Source organism: Pelodiscus sinensis, chromosome 11 (assembly GCF_052426305.1).
Source record: "Pelodiscus sinensis isolate ZL-2025 chromosome 11, ASM5242630v1, whole genome shotgun sequence".
In the NCBI taxonomy this organism is placed as follows: Eukaryota; Metazoa; Chordata; order Testudines; family Trionychidae; genus Pelodiscus; species Pelodiscus sinensis.
In genome coordinates, this window is record NC_143062.1 from 18,978,018 (window position 1) to 18,996,703 (window position 18,686).

General features: G+C 53.2%; 2 protein-coding genes across 2 annotated transcripts; both read right to left on the reverse strand.

The window, feature by feature from the left end:
* Positions 1 to 388: 388 nt before the first annotated feature.
* Positions 389 to 3,949, reverse strand: LOC102452499 (calmodulin-1). The gene is made up of 6 exons (XM_006129661.5): positions 3,800 to 3,949; positions 3,452 to 3,482; positions 3,132 to 3,275; positions 1,846 to 1,952; positions 1,315 to 1,450; positions 389 to 987 (listed from the first exon to the last, which is right to left on the reverse strand). The coding sequence occupies exons 1-6, from the start codon at positions 3,800 to 3,802 to the stop codon at positions 959 to 961; spliced, it is 450 nt and encodes a 149-aa protein (XP_006129723.1). The 5' UTR covers positions 3,803 to 3,949; the 3' UTR covers positions 389 to 958.
* Positions 3,950 to 4,641: 692 nt separating this feature from the next.
* Positions 4,642 to 14,052, reverse strand: SLC3A2 (solute carrier family 3 member 2). Its single transcript, XM_006129664.5, has 10 exons — positions 13,922 to 14,052; positions 13,285 to 13,759; positions 12,136 to 12,309; positions 11,869 to 11,969; positions 11,524 to 11,592; positions 11,380 to 11,444; positions 10,900 to 11,086; positions 10,419 to 10,562; positions 7,542 to 7,643; positions 4,642 to 5,958 (listed from the first exon to the last, which is right to left on the reverse strand). The coding sequence occupies exons 2-10, from the start codon at positions 13,721 to 13,723 to the stop codon at positions 5,614 to 5,616; spliced, it is 1,626 nt and encodes a 541-aa protein (XP_006129726.3). The 5' UTR covers positions 13,724 to 13,759; positions 13,922 to 14,052; the 3' UTR covers positions 4,642 to 5,613.
* Positions 14,053 to 18,686: the final 4,634 nt, after the last annotated feature.

Genomic DNA, 18,686 nt, shown 5'->3' on the forward strand with positions numbered 1-18,686 from the left:
GACTTGCTGCCAACTGCTTCCAGGGCACAGTGCAGTTCTTAGTGCGAGCACATGCAGGAATCTGGCCTTAGCATCCCTGCTGGTCATCCTACATCAAGGCAACCCAGTGCCTGATTTCCAAGACCCATACTTTGAAAATCACTGTATAACATGGTGGAGGTGGGGGAATGGGGAAAACGGTTGAGAACTCTGCTGTAGTAAACAACCTTGTCTGGGAGACCTAAATTCAAGACCTGACCTAGCAATATAGATAAGGTTATATTAACTTTTTACTGCAGCTGTGCCTGTCCCCCAACAAACCTTTATCTATTGCAGCCCAGGAAGAAACTAGTGTGCGTGCGCAGGCATGCACACACGCACGCGCACACACACGCACACGAGTCAGCACTTGGAATAGAAACCACACAGAGAGACTTTATTGAAAATAAAACCTTACACTACCTGGAATGGAACTGAAGCATCCCCCAGAAGCCAATATGGATTTGGGGGGGAAGGAAAGGAATTAAGAGATAAGGGGGGAGGGGGGAGAGAATATTAAGCAGTTAAGAAATTAACAGTCACAATATCCAACATATGCAGATACATCCAGGAAGGCAACAGTGGCCAGTCAAAGAGACAAAGTCAGCTGCCCTACCACCGTCCAGGAGCATTCAAGTGGGATGCTGAATATGGGAGGGAGAAGAATCATCAGATGGAAAGCAGTTTGCAGAGCCAGCCCACAGCAGGGGCCTGCTCCCCCAAACAACTTAGAGGAGCAGGCCATAGGTCCTGCTGGGCTTCTGTCCCTGTGGCGCCCAGCATACAAGCACACATTGCAGAGGAGGTGAAAGCATGCACTGTCCTCAAAGGAGAGCAGCTGCTGATGGCAGGATGGCACCAGGGACAGAGGAGGGGTGACGTGGCAGCAGTAGGAAGAGTCCATCCAGTCTGTACAGGGAATGGGATGCCCTACCAGAGCCTACTTAGCTGTCATCATTTGTACAAACTCTGCAAAGCAAAGGCACAGGGTCAGAACAAGAGAAGAGACTGACCCTCCCTCCCAACCTTGCCCAATTTCAGGCAAAAACAATTTCCCCCACCCAGGCTGCTCTTGGAGGTGCTGGGTCTCCATTTCTAAGAGTCAACAGTATTTCTGACATATTGAGCAGCAGAGCTGGGATGAGGCATTCTTCCCAGACTTATCATACCCACTGCACTTGGAGAGACAGCTCAACAGAATCCCTGGGGAAACAAGTACCCTCTTCAGAGTAGTATTATCCTGTGCACCAGCTGCACCCTCTGGATAGACAGTAAAAGCTGCCCTGCCCCCCTCACCTTCATAGTTGACTTGTCCATCACCATCGATGTCAGCTTCCCGGATCATCTCATCCACCTCCTCATCTGTCAGCTTCTCACCCAAATTGGTCATGACGTGGCGCAGCTCAGCCGCACTGATGTACCCATTCCCATCCTGGGGGGCAGGAGCCATGTCAGGCAAGAAAGCCATAGGGCTGGCCCCCCTTAGCACAAGCACCATAGGGACCTCACCCTGTTGGCCTCCACACAGGTCTGGGGGGGAGGAGCAGCAGGTGGACTATTACAGGCATTCCCCCTTTCCAGCTTCTCCCTCCCCCCCCCCCCCCAACACACAGAACCACCAATGTCAGGTAGCTGATGACTCTCCAGACTCAACCCCATGTGCAAAGGGAAGCTGTCCAATTGTAAAGCTCATGCACACATGTACTCAGCTGTCCCTGCAGGGAGTTTAGCTCTGGCTGCTATTTTGGCACTCGTGGGCAGAAAGAGGGGGAGCGCATGCACAGCCACTAGGGATAAGGGGGAGTGAGTGGAACTCCACAGCCTCACCTTGTCAAAAACCCGGAAGGCCTCACGGATCTCCTCTTCACTGTCTGTATCCTTCATCTTCCTTGCCATCATGGTTAGGAACTCAGGGAAATCAATAGTGCCATTCCCTTGAGCAGGGAAAGAAGCCATTAGTGCTGGCACTGACACTGGGTTGGTGACCCCATGTGGCATCCAGTATCCTTCCTCCCACAAATCCAAACCCCCAAGTATGGGTGGAGGGGAAGATTGCCAAATGGGGAATAGGGAGCTTTGGGGAATTCACTGAAACACCCCCTTCCCTCAATTACAGACTTGCCTTGAAGAGATTCTTCTTCACCACCCCCCTACAGAGTTGTGGAGGTCCTAGAAACAAACCCCAGCGCTTTGTAGTTTGGGCTGCTGGCTGGCCTACAAACTTTGAGTAAACCCCCTAGGTTTAACTCAGGTACAACACCCATACTGGAGCAGGAAGAGGTAGTTCTCTAAGGGGTCTCCATTACTTTGCGATGAGAAGCCACAAACCTTGGAATAAGATGATTCTCAGCTCAGCCCCAAGAGACCTTCAACTGTGTGAGCAGGGTAGCTAACAGCAGTACCCACAAGGGAGGGGCTGGGATTAGGTGTAACACACAAGGACCTAGGGCTAGAAGGAGACTCCTGGGTCATCAAGTCCTGCTGCAGGCGGACAGTGCTCTCTGTAAGATGGGCACTTGTGCAGCCACTCAGGAGAAATGCAAACGCTGACCAGCTGATCAGCAAAGTGCCCATAGCTAGGCTTTGTGTTTCTATTGCTAGTGCACATTTGCACTACTTGGTGCTCATACGAATTATTCCACACATGTATGAAAAAAATCCACATTGATGGAATGGATTAGAGGGAACATTGCAGATAGGTCTGTCAAAATCTCAGACAGGAACTTATCAGTGTTTCCTCCCACTGGCAGGCTGTTTCAGAACCTTACTCTTAGCTTTAATAGCTCATTTTCTCCTGGACGTATTTACAAAAAACAATCAGATCTACCCTCTCAAGTTTCATCTGGCCAATCTATACAAATCCAGCTCTTTCAGTCTTCTCTCCATTCCTCTGATTGCCTAGAAACCCTTCTCAGCCCCTAGCCCAAAGTTCAGAGTCTAAACAAAAAATATTAAGGGAAACTGAGGCACAAAAGGAAAACGACACCAAATTCAGAGCAATACACAGAACACAGTAGCTCTGCCCCCCCCCCAGCTCAGATCATTTCTATCCCAACCCTCAATGCCATGAGCACAGGGGCTGTATCCCCACCCGCCACACAGCCTCCTCTCACCATCAGCGTCCACTTCATTGATCATGTCCTGCAGCTCTGCCTCAGTGGGGTTCTGCCCTAGGGACCTCATGACAGTACCCAGCTCCTTGGTGGTGATGGTGCCATCCCCATCCTTATCAAAAAGGGAGAAGGCTTCCTTGAATTCTGCCGGGAGAAAGAGTCGTTGAAGGCGGGAGCTGCCACAGGGCCCCTTCTCCCTGCAGTCCCCTCCCTCCCCTCAGCACCCTGGGCAAACAGGCTCGTGGGCCTGCGGCCAAGCACACTGCGAAGCGCCAGGCCCCGTACACAGGACTGGGGGCAGGAGGACGAAGGGATCTCACCTGCGATCTGCTCCTCTGTCAGCTGGTCTGCCTGCAAGAGGAGACAGTTACTGACCTGAGCGCCCGGCGCCGCCCGCAGCCCTGCGGGCCCCCCAGCCCCGCCCCGCCCCGCGAATCTGGGGAAGAGATTCCGCCCTCAACCGCCGGAGCCCGCGCCCCCTGGTGACCCCCGACTACCTGCTCCCGCTGGCCAAGGGGGGACCCCACCCGCCGGCCAAGGAAGGGACCCGGGCGCCCCTCCCCACCCCTATTGCTCTCTCCGCGCACGTCCCCAGCACCCCGGCCCCGGAGTCTCAGCAGCCCCCTCCCCCCGCCTGCCCACGAGAGACCCCTGGCCCCGTTTCTTGCCATGGCGGCGGCGAAGGCAGGGGGCTGGTGCTACAACCGCTCAGTTCCCCGTATTCTTCAGCTCCCTCCGCCCGGGACGCGCCGCCCAAATCCCTCCGCCCGCAACGAGTCCCGGACCCAGCAGTAGCCTTCCGTTGCGTTTTGCGCCGAGCCCTTTAAATACCGCCCGCCCGGCGCGGCCACGTGACCCGCCTGCCCCGAGCCCATTGGCCGGCTCCCACCTGCAATGCGTCAGGGAGGCCGCTTAAAGGGGAAGGGGGAGACGAGGCCGGTGTTCGGCCGACGGAAAGTGTCGGGGGGGTAGAGAACAGGCACAGAAGAGCAGGTGTATTTAAAGGCGCGGTGATGTGTAAAACGGGAGGGTGGAAGGCGCCCAGGGGGAAGCAGTGGGGAGGGCTTCTCCTGTTCAAACACTGGCTCCTCGGCCAAATGGGAGGGTGGGGAGTCACTCCTGGACTTACAGGCCCAGCATGCACTGGTGCAACTCTTCCTCGTGTGCAGGGAGATGCAATCACCCCTCGTACCCAGGCTGCTCTGCTATAGGTCTGTGCAGAGGGAGCCAACTGCCATGGGTCGACCAGCTCTCATGTGGGCGGATTTAACTACAGGCCAGGGACTTGCAGAGTCTAAGGATCTGCCCCCAGCCACTCAGTAATCACAGCAGAAAGAAAAGGGGATCCTCACAGTGCAGGCAAAAGGTGGGGGTAGATGACAACTAGTGAATATGAAATGTGTGTGGTTTGGGGGAGGGGGAACATTGTCTTTCCCTCCTCCCCTCAAGGCATGAAGCAGCAAGGGGAAAAAAGGTCATGGATCATACTAGAAGAAGAGACAATCCAGAATCACTAACCAGAGCCTTTTATTAACTAGTTCCATGCTGATCCCAGCAGCACTCACAAAGGGTGTAGCACAAAGCCCTCCTCCCCTTACACACACCTGTCCCACAAATGGCACCGGTCCCCACCATAGGGAGAGAAAGGAAGAAGAGAAAGACAAAAAAGAAGAGTGACCCCCTATGCGATCCCACCACACAGAGCACCCAAAATGGGGGTGACCATGGGAGGAGGGGCAGGGGGGATGACAGAAGGGCAGGGCCAGCCCCACAGGAGCTAGAATAACTTTGGGAGTGCAAGCTGCAGCCAGTGGGGTCTAAACCCTTTGGTCCCTAAGGCCTCGTCTACACTACCGGAAGCCCATGATCTAAGTTACACAACTTCAGCTATGAAGTTGATGTACTTAGATTTACTTACAGCTGTACCTTCACTGCAGTAAGTCAACAGCTGACACTCTCCTATCAACACCAGGATAAGGGGAGGTGTACCAGACTCACAGGAAGAAGGGGAAAAAAAATCTGATGCCCTCTTTCCCCCCCTCCCCCTCGATCAAATCGCTGCCCATGGATCCGGAGGATAGTGAAGACAAACCCAAAAATCTAGTTGCTATCCCATCTTGGGGAAACGCAACGTGGAGCCCAGATCTGCTATAGGCACCATCCTCTCAGGGATGCTAAGGGAGGCTAGCAAGAACTGGGGCACATCAATCACCAGTTTCCCTTCCCACTGCCAGCCTGCCCTTAGGAGTCCTGGAGGTCTGTCCTGATACATGCCAAGCTCCAGGGTCCTGTTCTCCCAACTCAAGGGAGAACATAATATAGGTGCCTTCTTACCTTATGGCTGCAGTTCCCCTGCCCTCTCCCCATCCCCACCCCCACCCCAAGGCCTCACTGCTGCCCCTGGAGGTGTTAGTAGGATTCACATGAACAATATCCTTTCCTGGGAGGTGGGACACCCTGGCCTGCAGGGGAGGCCCCTTCCCTAAGCTACATAGGGGAAGTGCAGCAGCAAGCCCTCGGATGACTCCAATGTCAGATCCTTCAGGGACAGCTGCCCCTCCTGACGCTGGGGGTCAGTGCTGAGCTCCACAGTGGCCTCAGGAGGCAGATGAGAGTGGGTGATGGTGATAGGGATGCGGGTGGCAGCAAAGTTGAGGACCACCAAGAAGCGTTTGTTCTGGTCCCAACTGCGCAAGTAGACGCAGACATCTGGTGCTGGCGTGGGTAGCATCGTGAACTCCCCATGCAGCAGTGAGCGCTCCTTGCCCCGCAGCTCGCTCAGGTGCCGGAACAGGGAGAGCAGCGAGGAACGGTCCCCAGTCTGTGTCTGGGATTGAAGACATGAGGTTAGTACAGGGGGTTCTCAAGAAAAAAAAAATTAGGACCTCAGAGGGCACCCACCAACTCTTGCAGGTGGCTGCTCTCACTAAATTTTCCAAATAGTTAATTATTTTTTCCTAGAGTTATGCACATAAGCTATAATGATTTAGATATGTATTTGCAGGATTTTTTTGCAGACTCAAAAAAATGTACAGTTGTGTCTATTCTTTACTAAACCTGAAGAGAAACACAAATAAGGGGCTTTCTACAGTCTTGTCTTGGTTTTATTGTTTATTGCCTTAAAAAAAAATAGGGCTGTCAATTGATGTGCGTTAACGCCTGCGATTAATGCAGGGCAGGATTAACGCGTTAATTTTTTTAACACATTAATCGCAGGCACTCCGGTGCTTCAAAGGGGCAGTGCAATAGGAGCCTGGGATCAGCTGGATCCCCAGCTGCCGGCGGGCTCCACCTTGTGCTGCCCCGGTGCTTCAAAGGGGCAGCGCACTAGGAGCCTGGGCTCTGTGCAGCGCTGCCCCTTTGAAGTGCTGCTGTGGTGTTTCCAAGGGGCAGTGAGGCATGGAGCCCAGGATCACCTGGGGACTCCACCTGATCCCGGGCTCCTGTGGTGCTTTCCATTTGAAATGCCGCCGCTGCATTTCAAAGGGGCAGCTGCATTGAGCCTGGGGTCAGCAGAGGACTCCAGCTGATCCCGGGCTTCTGCAGTGCTGCCCCTTCGAAACCACAGCATTTCAAAGGGCAGCACATGGGATTAATCACACGATTAAATTTTTTATCTCAGCATCCCTAAAAAAAATACATATTGCAGCTAGCGAGTCTGCTACAGGGAAAAGTATATGTTAATATCACTTTTCACAGCCTACCAGCTAGTTGCTAAGTCTTCAGTGAAAACTGATATTCACATTGATATTCTTGTGATATTTGTTTCTATGTGAATATCACTTCTCAGAGAAGACCTATTCAGCTCTCAGGAAGCCCAAGGACAAATTAAGCCCTGCATGGGCACCAGAGCACTGTACAGCCAGGACAGTGGAGATAGTGAGTCAAGGGCTGGGGCTAGGGCCTGCCATTGTGCAGCCAAACCCAGAGAAGGCAGTAAGGACCAAGTGTTATGGGGGGGGGGGGGTGAGCCCAAGGACTGACCCTGAAGCCCTGTGGCTGAAGCTTGGGGCCCCAGAGCCAGTCATTGCCTAGCTGGAACCTGAAGTCCTGCGGCTGGATCCTGCCCAGAGTGGAAGCCAGAGTCCCACCATTCCCAAAGTTGGGAAATTCAGTAGCTGCATGCTTGTGTAGAGCCCATCTCTTGGGGATGGGTCGGGACGGGGGGGAGGGGAGGGACGGAACGACACAAACCCTCCTGGCAACCTCAGGGGAAGGACTGCTTTGACCCCCCCCCCCCCCCAAAAAAAAATTACTGACTAGGAGATTGTGGCCTCAGAAAAAGCCTTTGGTGGCCACACTTGAGAATCCTTAACTCCTCCCACACCCTAAGTTCGGTCCACATTTAGCCTACCCTCACCATACCACCCATGTTCTTCCTCTGAGCTCTGCCTGCATGCCAGCCCTCACCTTCACAGTGAAGTTGCTGCTGGTGTCCCCATCCTGAGGCAGCGTCTTTGAGGAGAAGCCAAAGTTGGCCGAATCATCCCACCGCATGCGGGGTGCACTGGACTGGGGAAGTGACAGGCATGGTTAGAGAGAGTTGCACAGCTGGTTGCCCATCTCTTCTTGCCCCAGCCCACCCATCCCTTCCCCAGGCATCCCTCCCCCCGCAGGAGCTGCACAAACCTCCCTGTCCCCATCCCTTCCTCCCCCCAACCCCTCTTCTCTACCATCCTCCCCCTACCCCAATATCGCTCTCTTCCCAAGCACATTCAGAGACTTCAGTCCCCCTTCATCTTCCTACTCGTATAGAATCATAGGACTGGAAGGAACCAGGAGAGGTCAAGTCTAGTCCCCTGCACTCATGGCAGGACCACACTCCATTCAGAGTATCTTGTCAGGTGTTTGTCTAACCAAGAGATTCCACACTCTCCCTAGGCAATTTATTCCATCACTTACCCTCCCTGACAGGAAGTTTTTCCTAATCCTCATAAGTACATAAGAGCAGCCATACTGGGTCAGACCAATGGTCCATCTAGCCCAGTATTCTGTCTTGCCAACAGTGGCCAATACCAGATGCCCCAGAGAGAGGAAACACAACAGGTAATCTTCACGTGATCCCTCCCCTGTGACACACCTCCAGAGAAACAGAGGCCAGGGATACCATTCCTACCCATCCTGGCTAATAGCCATTGATGGACATAACCCCCATGTATCTATCTAGCTCTTTTTTGAATCCTATTAAAGTCCTAACCTTCACCACAACCTCTGGCAAGGAGTTCCAGAGGTTGACTAAGTGCGGAGTGAAGAAAAGCTTCTTTTTGTTTGTTTTAAACTTGTTGCCTATTAATTTAATTTGGTGACCCCTAGTTCTTATATTGGGGAATAAGTAAATAACTTTTCCTTATTCACTTTTTCCACACCAGTTATGATTTTATAATCATATTCTAATGTCCAACTTAAACTTGCCTTGCTGCAATTTAAGCCCCTTGCTTCTTGCCCTGTCCTGAGATGTTAAGAATAATTTCTTCCTCCACCTTGTAACTACCTTTCAGGTACCTGAAAATTATTATCCTCCCCACATACCGTTTTCTCTTTTCCAAACTAAACAAACTCAGTTTTTTTCCAATTTTCTACACCTTTAATAATTTTTGTTCTTCTTTCTGGACTTTTCAATTTGTCCACATATTTTCTTAAGTGTCGCACCCAGAACTGGACACTATACTTCAATTGAGACTAGGGATGTTAACAGATAACCCACTTGTCATGGGTGGAGGACTGATCCAGCCCCACAAACCCTGTGTAGGGCCACCGCTTCTGCCAGCTCCGTGCTGCTTTATTCAATTGGGCTGGAGCATCCCCCCATCTACCTCCATTTAATCAGTTAACCGATTAAACTTAACGTTTAACCAGTTAACTAATTAAACAGGAATTTACATCTCTAGTTGAGACATAATTAGCAGAGGGGAAGAATTACTTCTTACGACACTCCTGCTAATCCATCCCAGAATGAGTCTGCTTTTTTTGCACCAGCGTTACACTGTAGACTCAGTTAGCTTGTGGTCCACTGTAATCCGTAGATCTCTTTCCGCAGTACTTCTTCCCAGGTAGTTCCCATTTTGTACTTGTGAAACTGATTGTTCCTTCCTAAGTGGAGTACAGGTTGCACCTCTAATATATGGTACTCTTTGGTCCAGCTGCTCCTGGACCAGAGAGCCTGGGAGCCTAATGGCAGGGGGGCCAGCAGCCCAGCCAGGGCTGGGGGCAACGGAGCCAGAGGAGCCCTACAGCAGTGCTGGGGCCAGTGCCAGGGCTGTAGCACCCTTGCAGCCCATGACAACATGGGGCTGTGGAACCTTGGACACTTGCAGCAGCGTGGCGCTGGGGAATGGAGAACCCCATTCAACCATGGCAGCATAGGGCTGGGTGCCAGAGAAGCCCAGCAGCACACAGCAGTGTGGAGCTGGAGAACCTCAGCTGCACACACAGGGCGGGGCCAGAGGTGAAGAAGCCCAGACACCTGCAGCAGCAGGGGGGAGGGGTTGGAGAATCCCAGTCACTCATAGCAGCATGGAGCCAGGGAAATCTGGCCGTTCACAGCAGTACGAGGCCAGTGCCCGGGCCCAGAGAACCCCGGCCCTCCCATGGCAGCTCAGAGGGGGCAGTGAAAGCGGCAGCACAATAGACAGCCCAGTTTGGGATGGAGTAGAGGGATCCAGAGTCGGGAGACCAGCTGACTTGGAGCAGGTGGCACCTCCCCTGGTCGGGCAAATTCTCTTGTTCGGGACAGGTCAGGTCCTGATGGTGCTGGACCAGGGAGGTCCAACCTGTACTTTGCATTTGTCCTTACTGCATTTCATCCTATTTACTTCAGACCATTTCTCCAGGTCATTCTGAATTACAATCCTATCCTCCAAAGCACTTGCAACCCCTCCCAGCTTGGTTGCATCTGGGAACTTTATAAGCATACTCTATGCCATTATCTAAATCACTGATGAAGATATTGAACAGAACTGGACTTAGAACTGATCCCTGTGGAACCCTGCTCATTATGCCTTTCCAGCATGACTGAACATGAATAACTACTCTCTAGGAATGGTTATTTAGCTAGTTATGCAGCTACCTTATAGTAGCTCCAGCTAGGTTATTAATGAGGTCATGCAAGACTGCATCAAATGCCTTACTGAAGTCTAGATATACCACATCAAATGCTTCTCTCTTATCCACAAGGCTTGTTACCACATTAACTAACTTTCCCAGACCTTCCCCTACATAGGCTGCAGAGGAATTGCCCAGCCATGACCGGGAGGCCACCATGGATTCTGAGCCCCACACTGCCCCTACCTGTCCTGGCAGCTTCCCCAGACCAATCTCATCCCCATAGTTGGTGAAAGGCGTCCCCGGCAGCGTGAAAAGTAGCATGTGATAAAGTCGCAGCAACCGTTCCTTCACCAAAGATGCCATATGCTCTGCCTGCAGGCCCCCAACCTGAAGAGACAGCAGAAAGGCAGTGTCAGCACAGGAGGTGAGAGCTGGACATCATCCCCAGCCCTGGGAAGGAAAATGGGGCTAGTGGTCATGTCCCCAGCCTATCGTTTTAGGCAGCTAACACAGAACACACCTGTGTGCTTTGTGGCAGAGCTCCTTCCCAGCCCAAAGGGTAAACCAGTCTGAGCACTGGAAGCTAAGATACAGATTCAAAGAGGGGCTTAGCAAGGCAATCCTGTGAGGCAGGGATAGGGGTGGATGGGGGGGGTCCATGTCCCAGCTCCTCCCCCCACTGCCTATAACTGAAGACAAGGAGTAGGGGGAGAACAGCACTTACACTCCAGCTAGGCCATTTCTCTGCAGCAGCCTCGATGTAGTTTCTAATTGCGTTTTCCATTTGCTCTCCAGGGGGCTCTGACCCTAGCTCCATCAGATATGGGCTGGCCAGGAGATCAGCACTAGTCTCGTTCATCAGGGACAAAATCTGTGAGGAGTTCTGCTGGCCTGTCCCAGCGATCAGCACTCTGGCAAGAAGGGAGTCAGGACACAGTGAGCACTGGGGTCAGTTCTGAGGTGCTAGGAATGGGGAGTTGTAGGGGGAAGTGTCTGAAGATGGAGGGGTGTTTTCTAGAAGGTGGTGAATATGGGGGGGGGGGTTGCTGGCATTTAAGGGGTGGCTATGGGGAGTTGGCACTAGGAGATGGGAGAGGGAGCCTGGAAAGTGAGCCTATTCAGGAGGGCTAGCATCCCAGTGGGCCAACCAGTCAGCCACCACCTCAAAAGAGCCAGAACCATTTGATGAGAACTTGGCACCCACCTGGTGTTGCCATCAGAACTGTATTGGCTGGTGAGGTTCTTCCAGTCCATCAGGAGCTGGGGGTCCTGCAGGAGGAAAAAAACCTGTGAGACAGTCACCCCACATTACCTCCAACCCTAAATACACAGACTAGCAGTTACTTACATTGAGCATCTCCACGCTTTTGATCTGGATCCCCGCCACACCAAGCTCCAGCCAGTACTCCAGCGCCGCCTGCCCAGAGATTGAGTGTCAAGCACCACTACTTGGTATTCCCTACAGTCACCAACCCTGATGCCTCCTATCACCTGGCAGCTCCCAGCCCCCACCCTCCAGTGTAGCCTCCCCCCAACATGAGAAACCCAGATACAGCTACTAGCTGCTTTCCCCTAAATAGTGAGGATTCAAGGAAGTGACAAACCAGGCCTAGACAGATCCATGGGGAGCAAGACACCCCAATCCACCCAAAACATAGTTAGGCTTCCAGCTGTTCTCAAGAACCCCCCTCACCTTCATTTTATCCTGGAAATTATTGTCATGGGGGGTCTCTAGACTGAACCAGGGAATCTTGCCACTGTAATTGGGGGTCAGGTCCAGGATGACTTTGAGACCTAGGGAGAAAGGGATGTCAGGTGTACATCCTGGGGAAGGGAAAACTCCCCTCCCAAGACACCAGGTTTCCCATTTTCCACCCCTCATCCTTGGAGGGTGGGGGGAGAGGGGGAATCAGATCCAGCACCTTCAGGGGAAAAGGCACCATACAGGGATTTTTCTTACTCTTTTTCTTGGCAGCTTCCAGCAGCTTAGTGAAAGTCTCCTTGGTGCCAAACTTAGGGTCCACTGTCTGCAGATCAGTGGCAATCAGACTGTCTGGGGCATTAACATGTATGGGTCCAATTACCAGCCCCTTCACCTTCAGGGAACTCAGGTAATCAATGCGCTGCTGCACCCCTGGGGGAGAGTGGACAAGGAAGGGAGGGCCAGGTTAGAGGCTTGCGGCTCTCCCAGTCTCACACAACTGCTTCCCTCAGCCCAGGTAAAGGCTGTCCCCATAGCCCCTGCTTCTTGCCCACCTTACTAGAGCCCTGCAGGTATACAAAGTTTGTATCCATATCCACAAAAAAAGAACCGTGGCTATATCCATGGATATCTACATCTATAGATAAAGTAGATATCCGCTATTTGCAGGGCTCTACATATTACCCCTACCCCCCAGGCAAAGGTTACTGGCCCAGTCTCCCTTCCTCCCCCACCCAGAATGGAACCTTTAACCCAGCCAATTCCCCAAGTTGATATTAGCCTCCACACATTATGGGCCCTTTGGCCCCCTGCTCTCTTCCTCCCCACGGGACTTTAACCCCACAGCTCCCTCCCCCCCGCGGGACCTTAACCCCACAGCTCCCTACCCCCGCCCATCCTCAAACCCTCCTGATAGCTGAGTCAGCGCAGCCTGGATGACGTCAGAGCTGATGAAACAAAGCCCAGTGCTTGCTGCCAGCCGGCTAAAACCGGCTTGGAGCAACTTGGACTGGAGCAACTCCGCCAACTCTCCCTCCCCCGCCAGTGGGGGCGGGCAGCCAGCCGCCGGCCAGCAAGCACAGGCTTGCGCTAGGAGCACGTGCGGGGACTGATTCCCCCACCCCCAGACAGGGAGAACCGGAGAAGGGGGCTCACCCCAACGCCACCCGGGCTCCAATTTGTGGCAAGGCGGCAACTAAACCCCAGTGTTCATCCGGATGTTCTGCCACCCCCCATCCTTCCCTCTCCCACCATCACCCTCCCCTTCCCACCCTCCTGGATTAATCCCTAGCTATGGGAGGGAAGTGGGGCCCTGGGTTATGGGGGAGGGAATGACCAGGACTCCTGGGTTCCATTCCCAACTGGAGTCGGGGGCGCGGGGGAGAAGGACTGAGAATCAGAACTCACCTGCTAAGTCCCCGACTCCATCGGCATCTGAATCCTGGAAGGCCTCCAGCGCCTGGATGCGATATATGCCGCCTTTGTGCCACCACTCTTGGGGAGGCAGCTCCTTACAGCGGGGAGCCTGCACGATGATGACGATGGCCCCCGCCAGCATACCCAGCCACCCCAGCCAGAAGAGGATGAGCAGGGCCCAGCGGGTGCGCACCCACGCTGGAGTGCCCGCTACCTGCAGCAGCTCCTCTTTGGAGAGCCCCGTGAACTTGGTGTCAGCATCCGCCTCGCCATCCTCCGGCACTTTCACCTTCACCATCCCGTTCTTCTCACCCAGGCTGCCTGGGGAGCCCGATGCCGGTGAGGAGGGAGAGCCCGTCATGGGCTGCTTCTCTGGCTCCATCTCATTCAACTCCACCTCCTTCATGTCCACCTCCGTGTCCTGGCTCATGATGCCTGGTTAGATGCCACTGAGTATCACTACGGCCTGCAGCGAGGGGAGAGAGGCAGAGCCATGTGCCCCAGGCACAGAGCACCCGCCCCCCCCCCCCTCCGACTTTGGCGCACAGCCCTCCAGCCCAAACGTATTTCCCCCCACTTGACAGAACTCCTGGTGCGGAATTCAACCGCAGCCATACTAACTTCTCACCTCGTGCCCCCCGCTGCCAGCCCCCTCCTATAGCCCTGTGCGCGCTGGTACCCAGTCCATGCGCCTAGGGCGCAGCGCTTCAACACGCCAGCCCCATGTGCCCAACATACCGCTGTAGATCATACCTAGAGCCTGACTTCCCTGACTATAGAATAGAGGCGCCCGAGCTGCCAGCACTGATATATCCAGATCCGGATCCGCCTTCAGCTCCGCCTCCTACCAGGCTTAAGGTGGAAACCGTTAATTACTCTATGTTCCTATGAGCTACTGCTTGGAGAAGTGGAGAGTATCCTGCTTGAGGAGGGAGAGAGACGGGGAAATTGGGGACTATGAAGGGAGCAGTGCCCCAAGTTTTAGATGGCAAAGAAAATGACGAGAAATTGCCTCTACATGGAAAATTTGAGGTTGAGAATGGAAGGGTTTCCAATAGGGGATAAACAGAATGAATCAGAGAGTTTGCCACTGGATGTCTCCAGGGGTGGGGCAAAGGGGGTAACTAGGCTTGAAAAGAATACGTTCATGAGTGTGCCTAGTGGTTAAGATGGAGGGGCTGGGTGTGAAGACACCACTTTACCATCAGTGTTCTGTCCCCACCTCTGGCAGGAGTGGTAATACCTAGTGGTTAGAGCAGGGAGTAGAGCTTGGAAAGCAGGATTCTGCATGCCTAATCCCAGCTTCGGTGACTCATTTGCATGTGGCTCCGCAAAATCTTTTGCTTCAGCCTGACTCCATTTTGCCACCTACTCTTTACTTCATAGTCTGGCTCTTGCTGAGAAAGAAAACCATTTCGTGGTATGGGGAGGGGACAGATCAGTGTCTGGGAACCTTGGGTATGGGGACATCAAAGGTTAGGAACCCATGAGGGAGCTGAGGGATCATAGTCTGGGAACCCTAAGGGGGAAGGCTAGATCAAAGGTTAGGAAGTGGTGAGGCCAGGAATCAGAGTCTGGGAACGCCATGGGGGGGGAGCTGCCATCAAAGGCTGGAAATCCAGCCCCTTCCCTCCTGCCCTGACAATCACAAGAAATCCTTGATTGTTCCCTGGCCCAGTTTTGTCACCAATGAGAGAGTTCTGTGGTGGGAGCCTCAAAGAGAGAGCTCTGTGGTGGGAGCCCCCCGCCCCACAACTCAGCCACATACATAGCAGAGAGAGGCAGCTTGAGGGGGCTACAGCAGCTTTTCCATTTTCTGACCCTTGTGAGAAGCCTTAAGCTCTAAATAGTCCCATGTACCGTTGGGAATATGTGACTAATACCCCCACCCCAACCGTGGGTACAGGGAGGGGGAGATACTCCTTCACCCCTCCCCCAGGCTAATCAAACCTCCTCCTCAAGAAACCTCCCAGGAGCCAATACCCCTCAGTGCTCCCCCAGCTAATCCTACCCCCTACCCAGCTAACACCACCCTGGTTATGTCTACACTCGCTGCTTCTTGCTTTACAGTACGACATGGTAAAAGAGGGCTTCTTGCGCAAGAGCTGCACTCTTTTTTAACAGGTGTAAGCCCTCTTGCGCAGGAGCTCTTGCTCAAGAGGGCAGTGTGGACGCTCGGCCAGGGTTTCTTGCGCAAGAAAGCCCTATGGCAAAAATGGCCATCAGAGCTTTCTTGCACAAGAGAGTGTCCACACTGCCATGGATGCTCTTGCACAAAAGCACAGCTGGCACATGGCAGTGTGGACGTGTTCTTGTGCAAGAAGCCGCTAGTGTAGACATAGCCCAAGTGATTAAACACAGATCTGCCCTTACCTGTGGGCTTCTTACCCACCAACAAACAGTTCCAACTGCCTCCTGGTCCTGGAACACCCCTTCCCCCACCCCCTCCATAAAGTCCAGTTCTCAGCTGCATCTGAATGGCATTAACTGGGCAGGGCTTCTGGGGCTGATCTGACCATGGAGACAAAGTGCCCCCTCCAGCCATAGCAAGTTCTCCCCAAAACACACACTGAGGCAGGGGTGTTACAAGGAAGCTTGCCAGGCCACTACTCTGTGATGGCTACCACCAAACTGCCCCAATTCAAATTGGGCATTGAATTTACCCAAAAGGAGTGGAATGGGGGAGGGTTCAAGTGCCACAGCTGAGGTGCTGATCTCCCAGCACAGGTGCCCCAGCTCTGCCACCATAAGCAGCAGCACCTGAGTCAGCAGAGAAAACCAGGAGCCACGCCCCCTACCAAATGTGGCCTAAAGGCAAGGGCTGTAAACAAGTGCCAGTCACACAAGCTGTAATCAGAGACTAGTGCCCTCATCCCTTCAATGGGCAGCCTCCCTGCTCTGACCAGCCTCTAACCTCTCTCAGCACCCTCGTGCTATGTATATACCCCATTATTCATCCCACTCTATGTACCCCCCTTTTCTCCCACTCCATGTGCTACCTGGCCTCTCCATGTTGTATATACACCCAAATATTCTCCTCCATGTGCACACCCTCTTGATCCTGTCATTCTGTGCACCCCTGACGTTCTCTATCCTGTATACACACATATCCCTTGCCCCTTTCTCTCTGCCCACTGTGCAACCCTCACCATCACATATGCCCCTGCCCTGACTCTGACATGTGCATGTCACTCCAGTTCTCTTCTCCCACAGCAGCACACACACACATACACAAACCCTGGGGAATGCTCCCACATTGTCATGTTGGGGCTTGAATCCTCAGGAAGCCAAGGGCGTGGGAGAGACAGGGAGGGAAATAGCAGGCGCCAAGATGCTGCTCCAGAGCCACAAATGGATCCTGAATGCTTCTTGCCCAATGTTGCCAGCCAGTCAGGGTGGCGCCAGGAATGGGAGAAGAATTCACCACCCCAGGGAAGGTTTAGGCCCTAGCACAGCTCAGCCATCTTGGGAGAAGAATTACACAAAATGGCTTCCAGCAGCCATCTTTGTGTTTCCACTGACCTGCCAACAGCCATTGCATCTTGTCACGCAGCCATCTTTGTGCCTCCCCTATTCATGACCATTCTCCTCCTTGGCAGCCATCATTGTGCCAATCTTTCTTGGAAGTCATCTCTCTGTGTTATTACCCTGACAACCATCACCCCTTCTCTGGCAGTCATCTTTGTTTTGGAACTTAGTACTGCCCCCTAGCGCCATGGACCTGTGATGACTGGGAAAGGGGCACCCCCACTTCCATGCCAGCAGTTGCACTGTAGGGCAGCATCAAGATTGGGTATCATTTCCTAAGGGCCCAGGCCTGGGAACCACTGGCAGAGCTGGGGGGCCCCTTCCCTGTGGGTCTGTGTTGAGGCAGAAGAAGCAGGCTCCATGGAAGCCCCAGCTCTGCTGACCTCAGCCCTTAAAGGAGCTGCCCTGCTTAGAGGAAGTGAAGGGGATACACCTCACCTCCCCCTACTGCATTTCCTCAGTAGGGTTGCCAGATGGTTTCAACAAAAATACCGGACACACTTGACATTACATCACAATCTACATTACATCTTATTTAGAAGATACTGGACATTGATATTTTCTCATTTATATTTTCTCAATTTATTTCCCAAACAGAAAGCTCAAATACTGGACTGTTCTGTTCAACACTGGACACCTGGCAACCCTATTCCTCAGGGAGTCTGGGCCTGTGAGCCAGGGCTGCAGAATACCTCACACTCCCTTTGGGTATGTCTACACTACCCCCCTAGTTTGAACTAGGGGGGATAATGCAGTCATACGGAGTTGCAAATGAAGCCCGGGATTTGAATTTCCCGGGCTTCATTTGCATAAAGCCGGCCGGTGCCATTTTTAAATGCTGGCTAGGTCGGACCCCGTGGCACGGACTAGCTAGTTTGGATTAGGCTCGTGGAACGAGGTATACAGCTAGTTCGGATTAGGAAGCCTAATCCGAACTAGCTAGTCCGTGCCGCGTGTAACCGCGCGGCACGGGGTCCGACCTAGCCGGCATTTAAAAATGGCGCCGGCCGGCTTTATGCAAATGAAGCCCGGGAAATTCAAATCCCGGGCTTCATTTGCAACTCCGTATGACTGCATTACCCCCCCCTAGTTCGAACTAGGGGGGTAGTGTAGACATACCCTTTATTCCCAGCACTTCAGCTTCCGCTGCCTAATCTAGAATACCCCAGTGTCCATTGATTTCCAGTGCCCCTGTACATCCATTCCCAGTAACCCCTATTGCCCATCCCAGCTGCCAGTGACCTTCCCTATTCCATTCCCAGTATCCTCACATCACCCAGCCTCTGCTGTTCCAGCTCTTGCTGATAGCACCCCATCAGTCCCCCCAGCCTCTAGTGTTTGGCCCCCATTACTACTACTCCAGTCCCCAGGGCCCTTATTACTCCTTAGTGCCCCCATCTCTCCCTTGTGGTGCCCCATCAATCCCCAGCCTTCCCTTCACCAGCCTACAGTGTCCTCCACTGATTCTCTCTCCACCTAAGATCTATTGCCCCTCCTCCAATCCTGTTTATCCCACAGACACATTTGCTCCTGGCAGAACCCCTCCCCCCTGCAGTTGTTGTTATTGCAACAGGAGCTGTCAGGGGTTATTAATAAGGCCAGTCCCAGCCCAGAGCCCCTGCCAAGCCAGTTCAAGGGGAGGGGAGGGACTCAGCCGCTTGTTGTTGTAGCATGTTTTGCAGTTAACAGTGTCCTTTCTGTGCCCTGCTGGAGAAACACAGACAGAATTCCCTAGACTCAATCTGCTCAGACTTTTTCTCCCAAAGATTCCTCCACCTCACCCCCACCCCCAATCCAACCTAACCTATCCCCACCAATTTCCACTTGTCCAACCTAAGCCTCAGCCAAGTCAGAACCCCACTTAG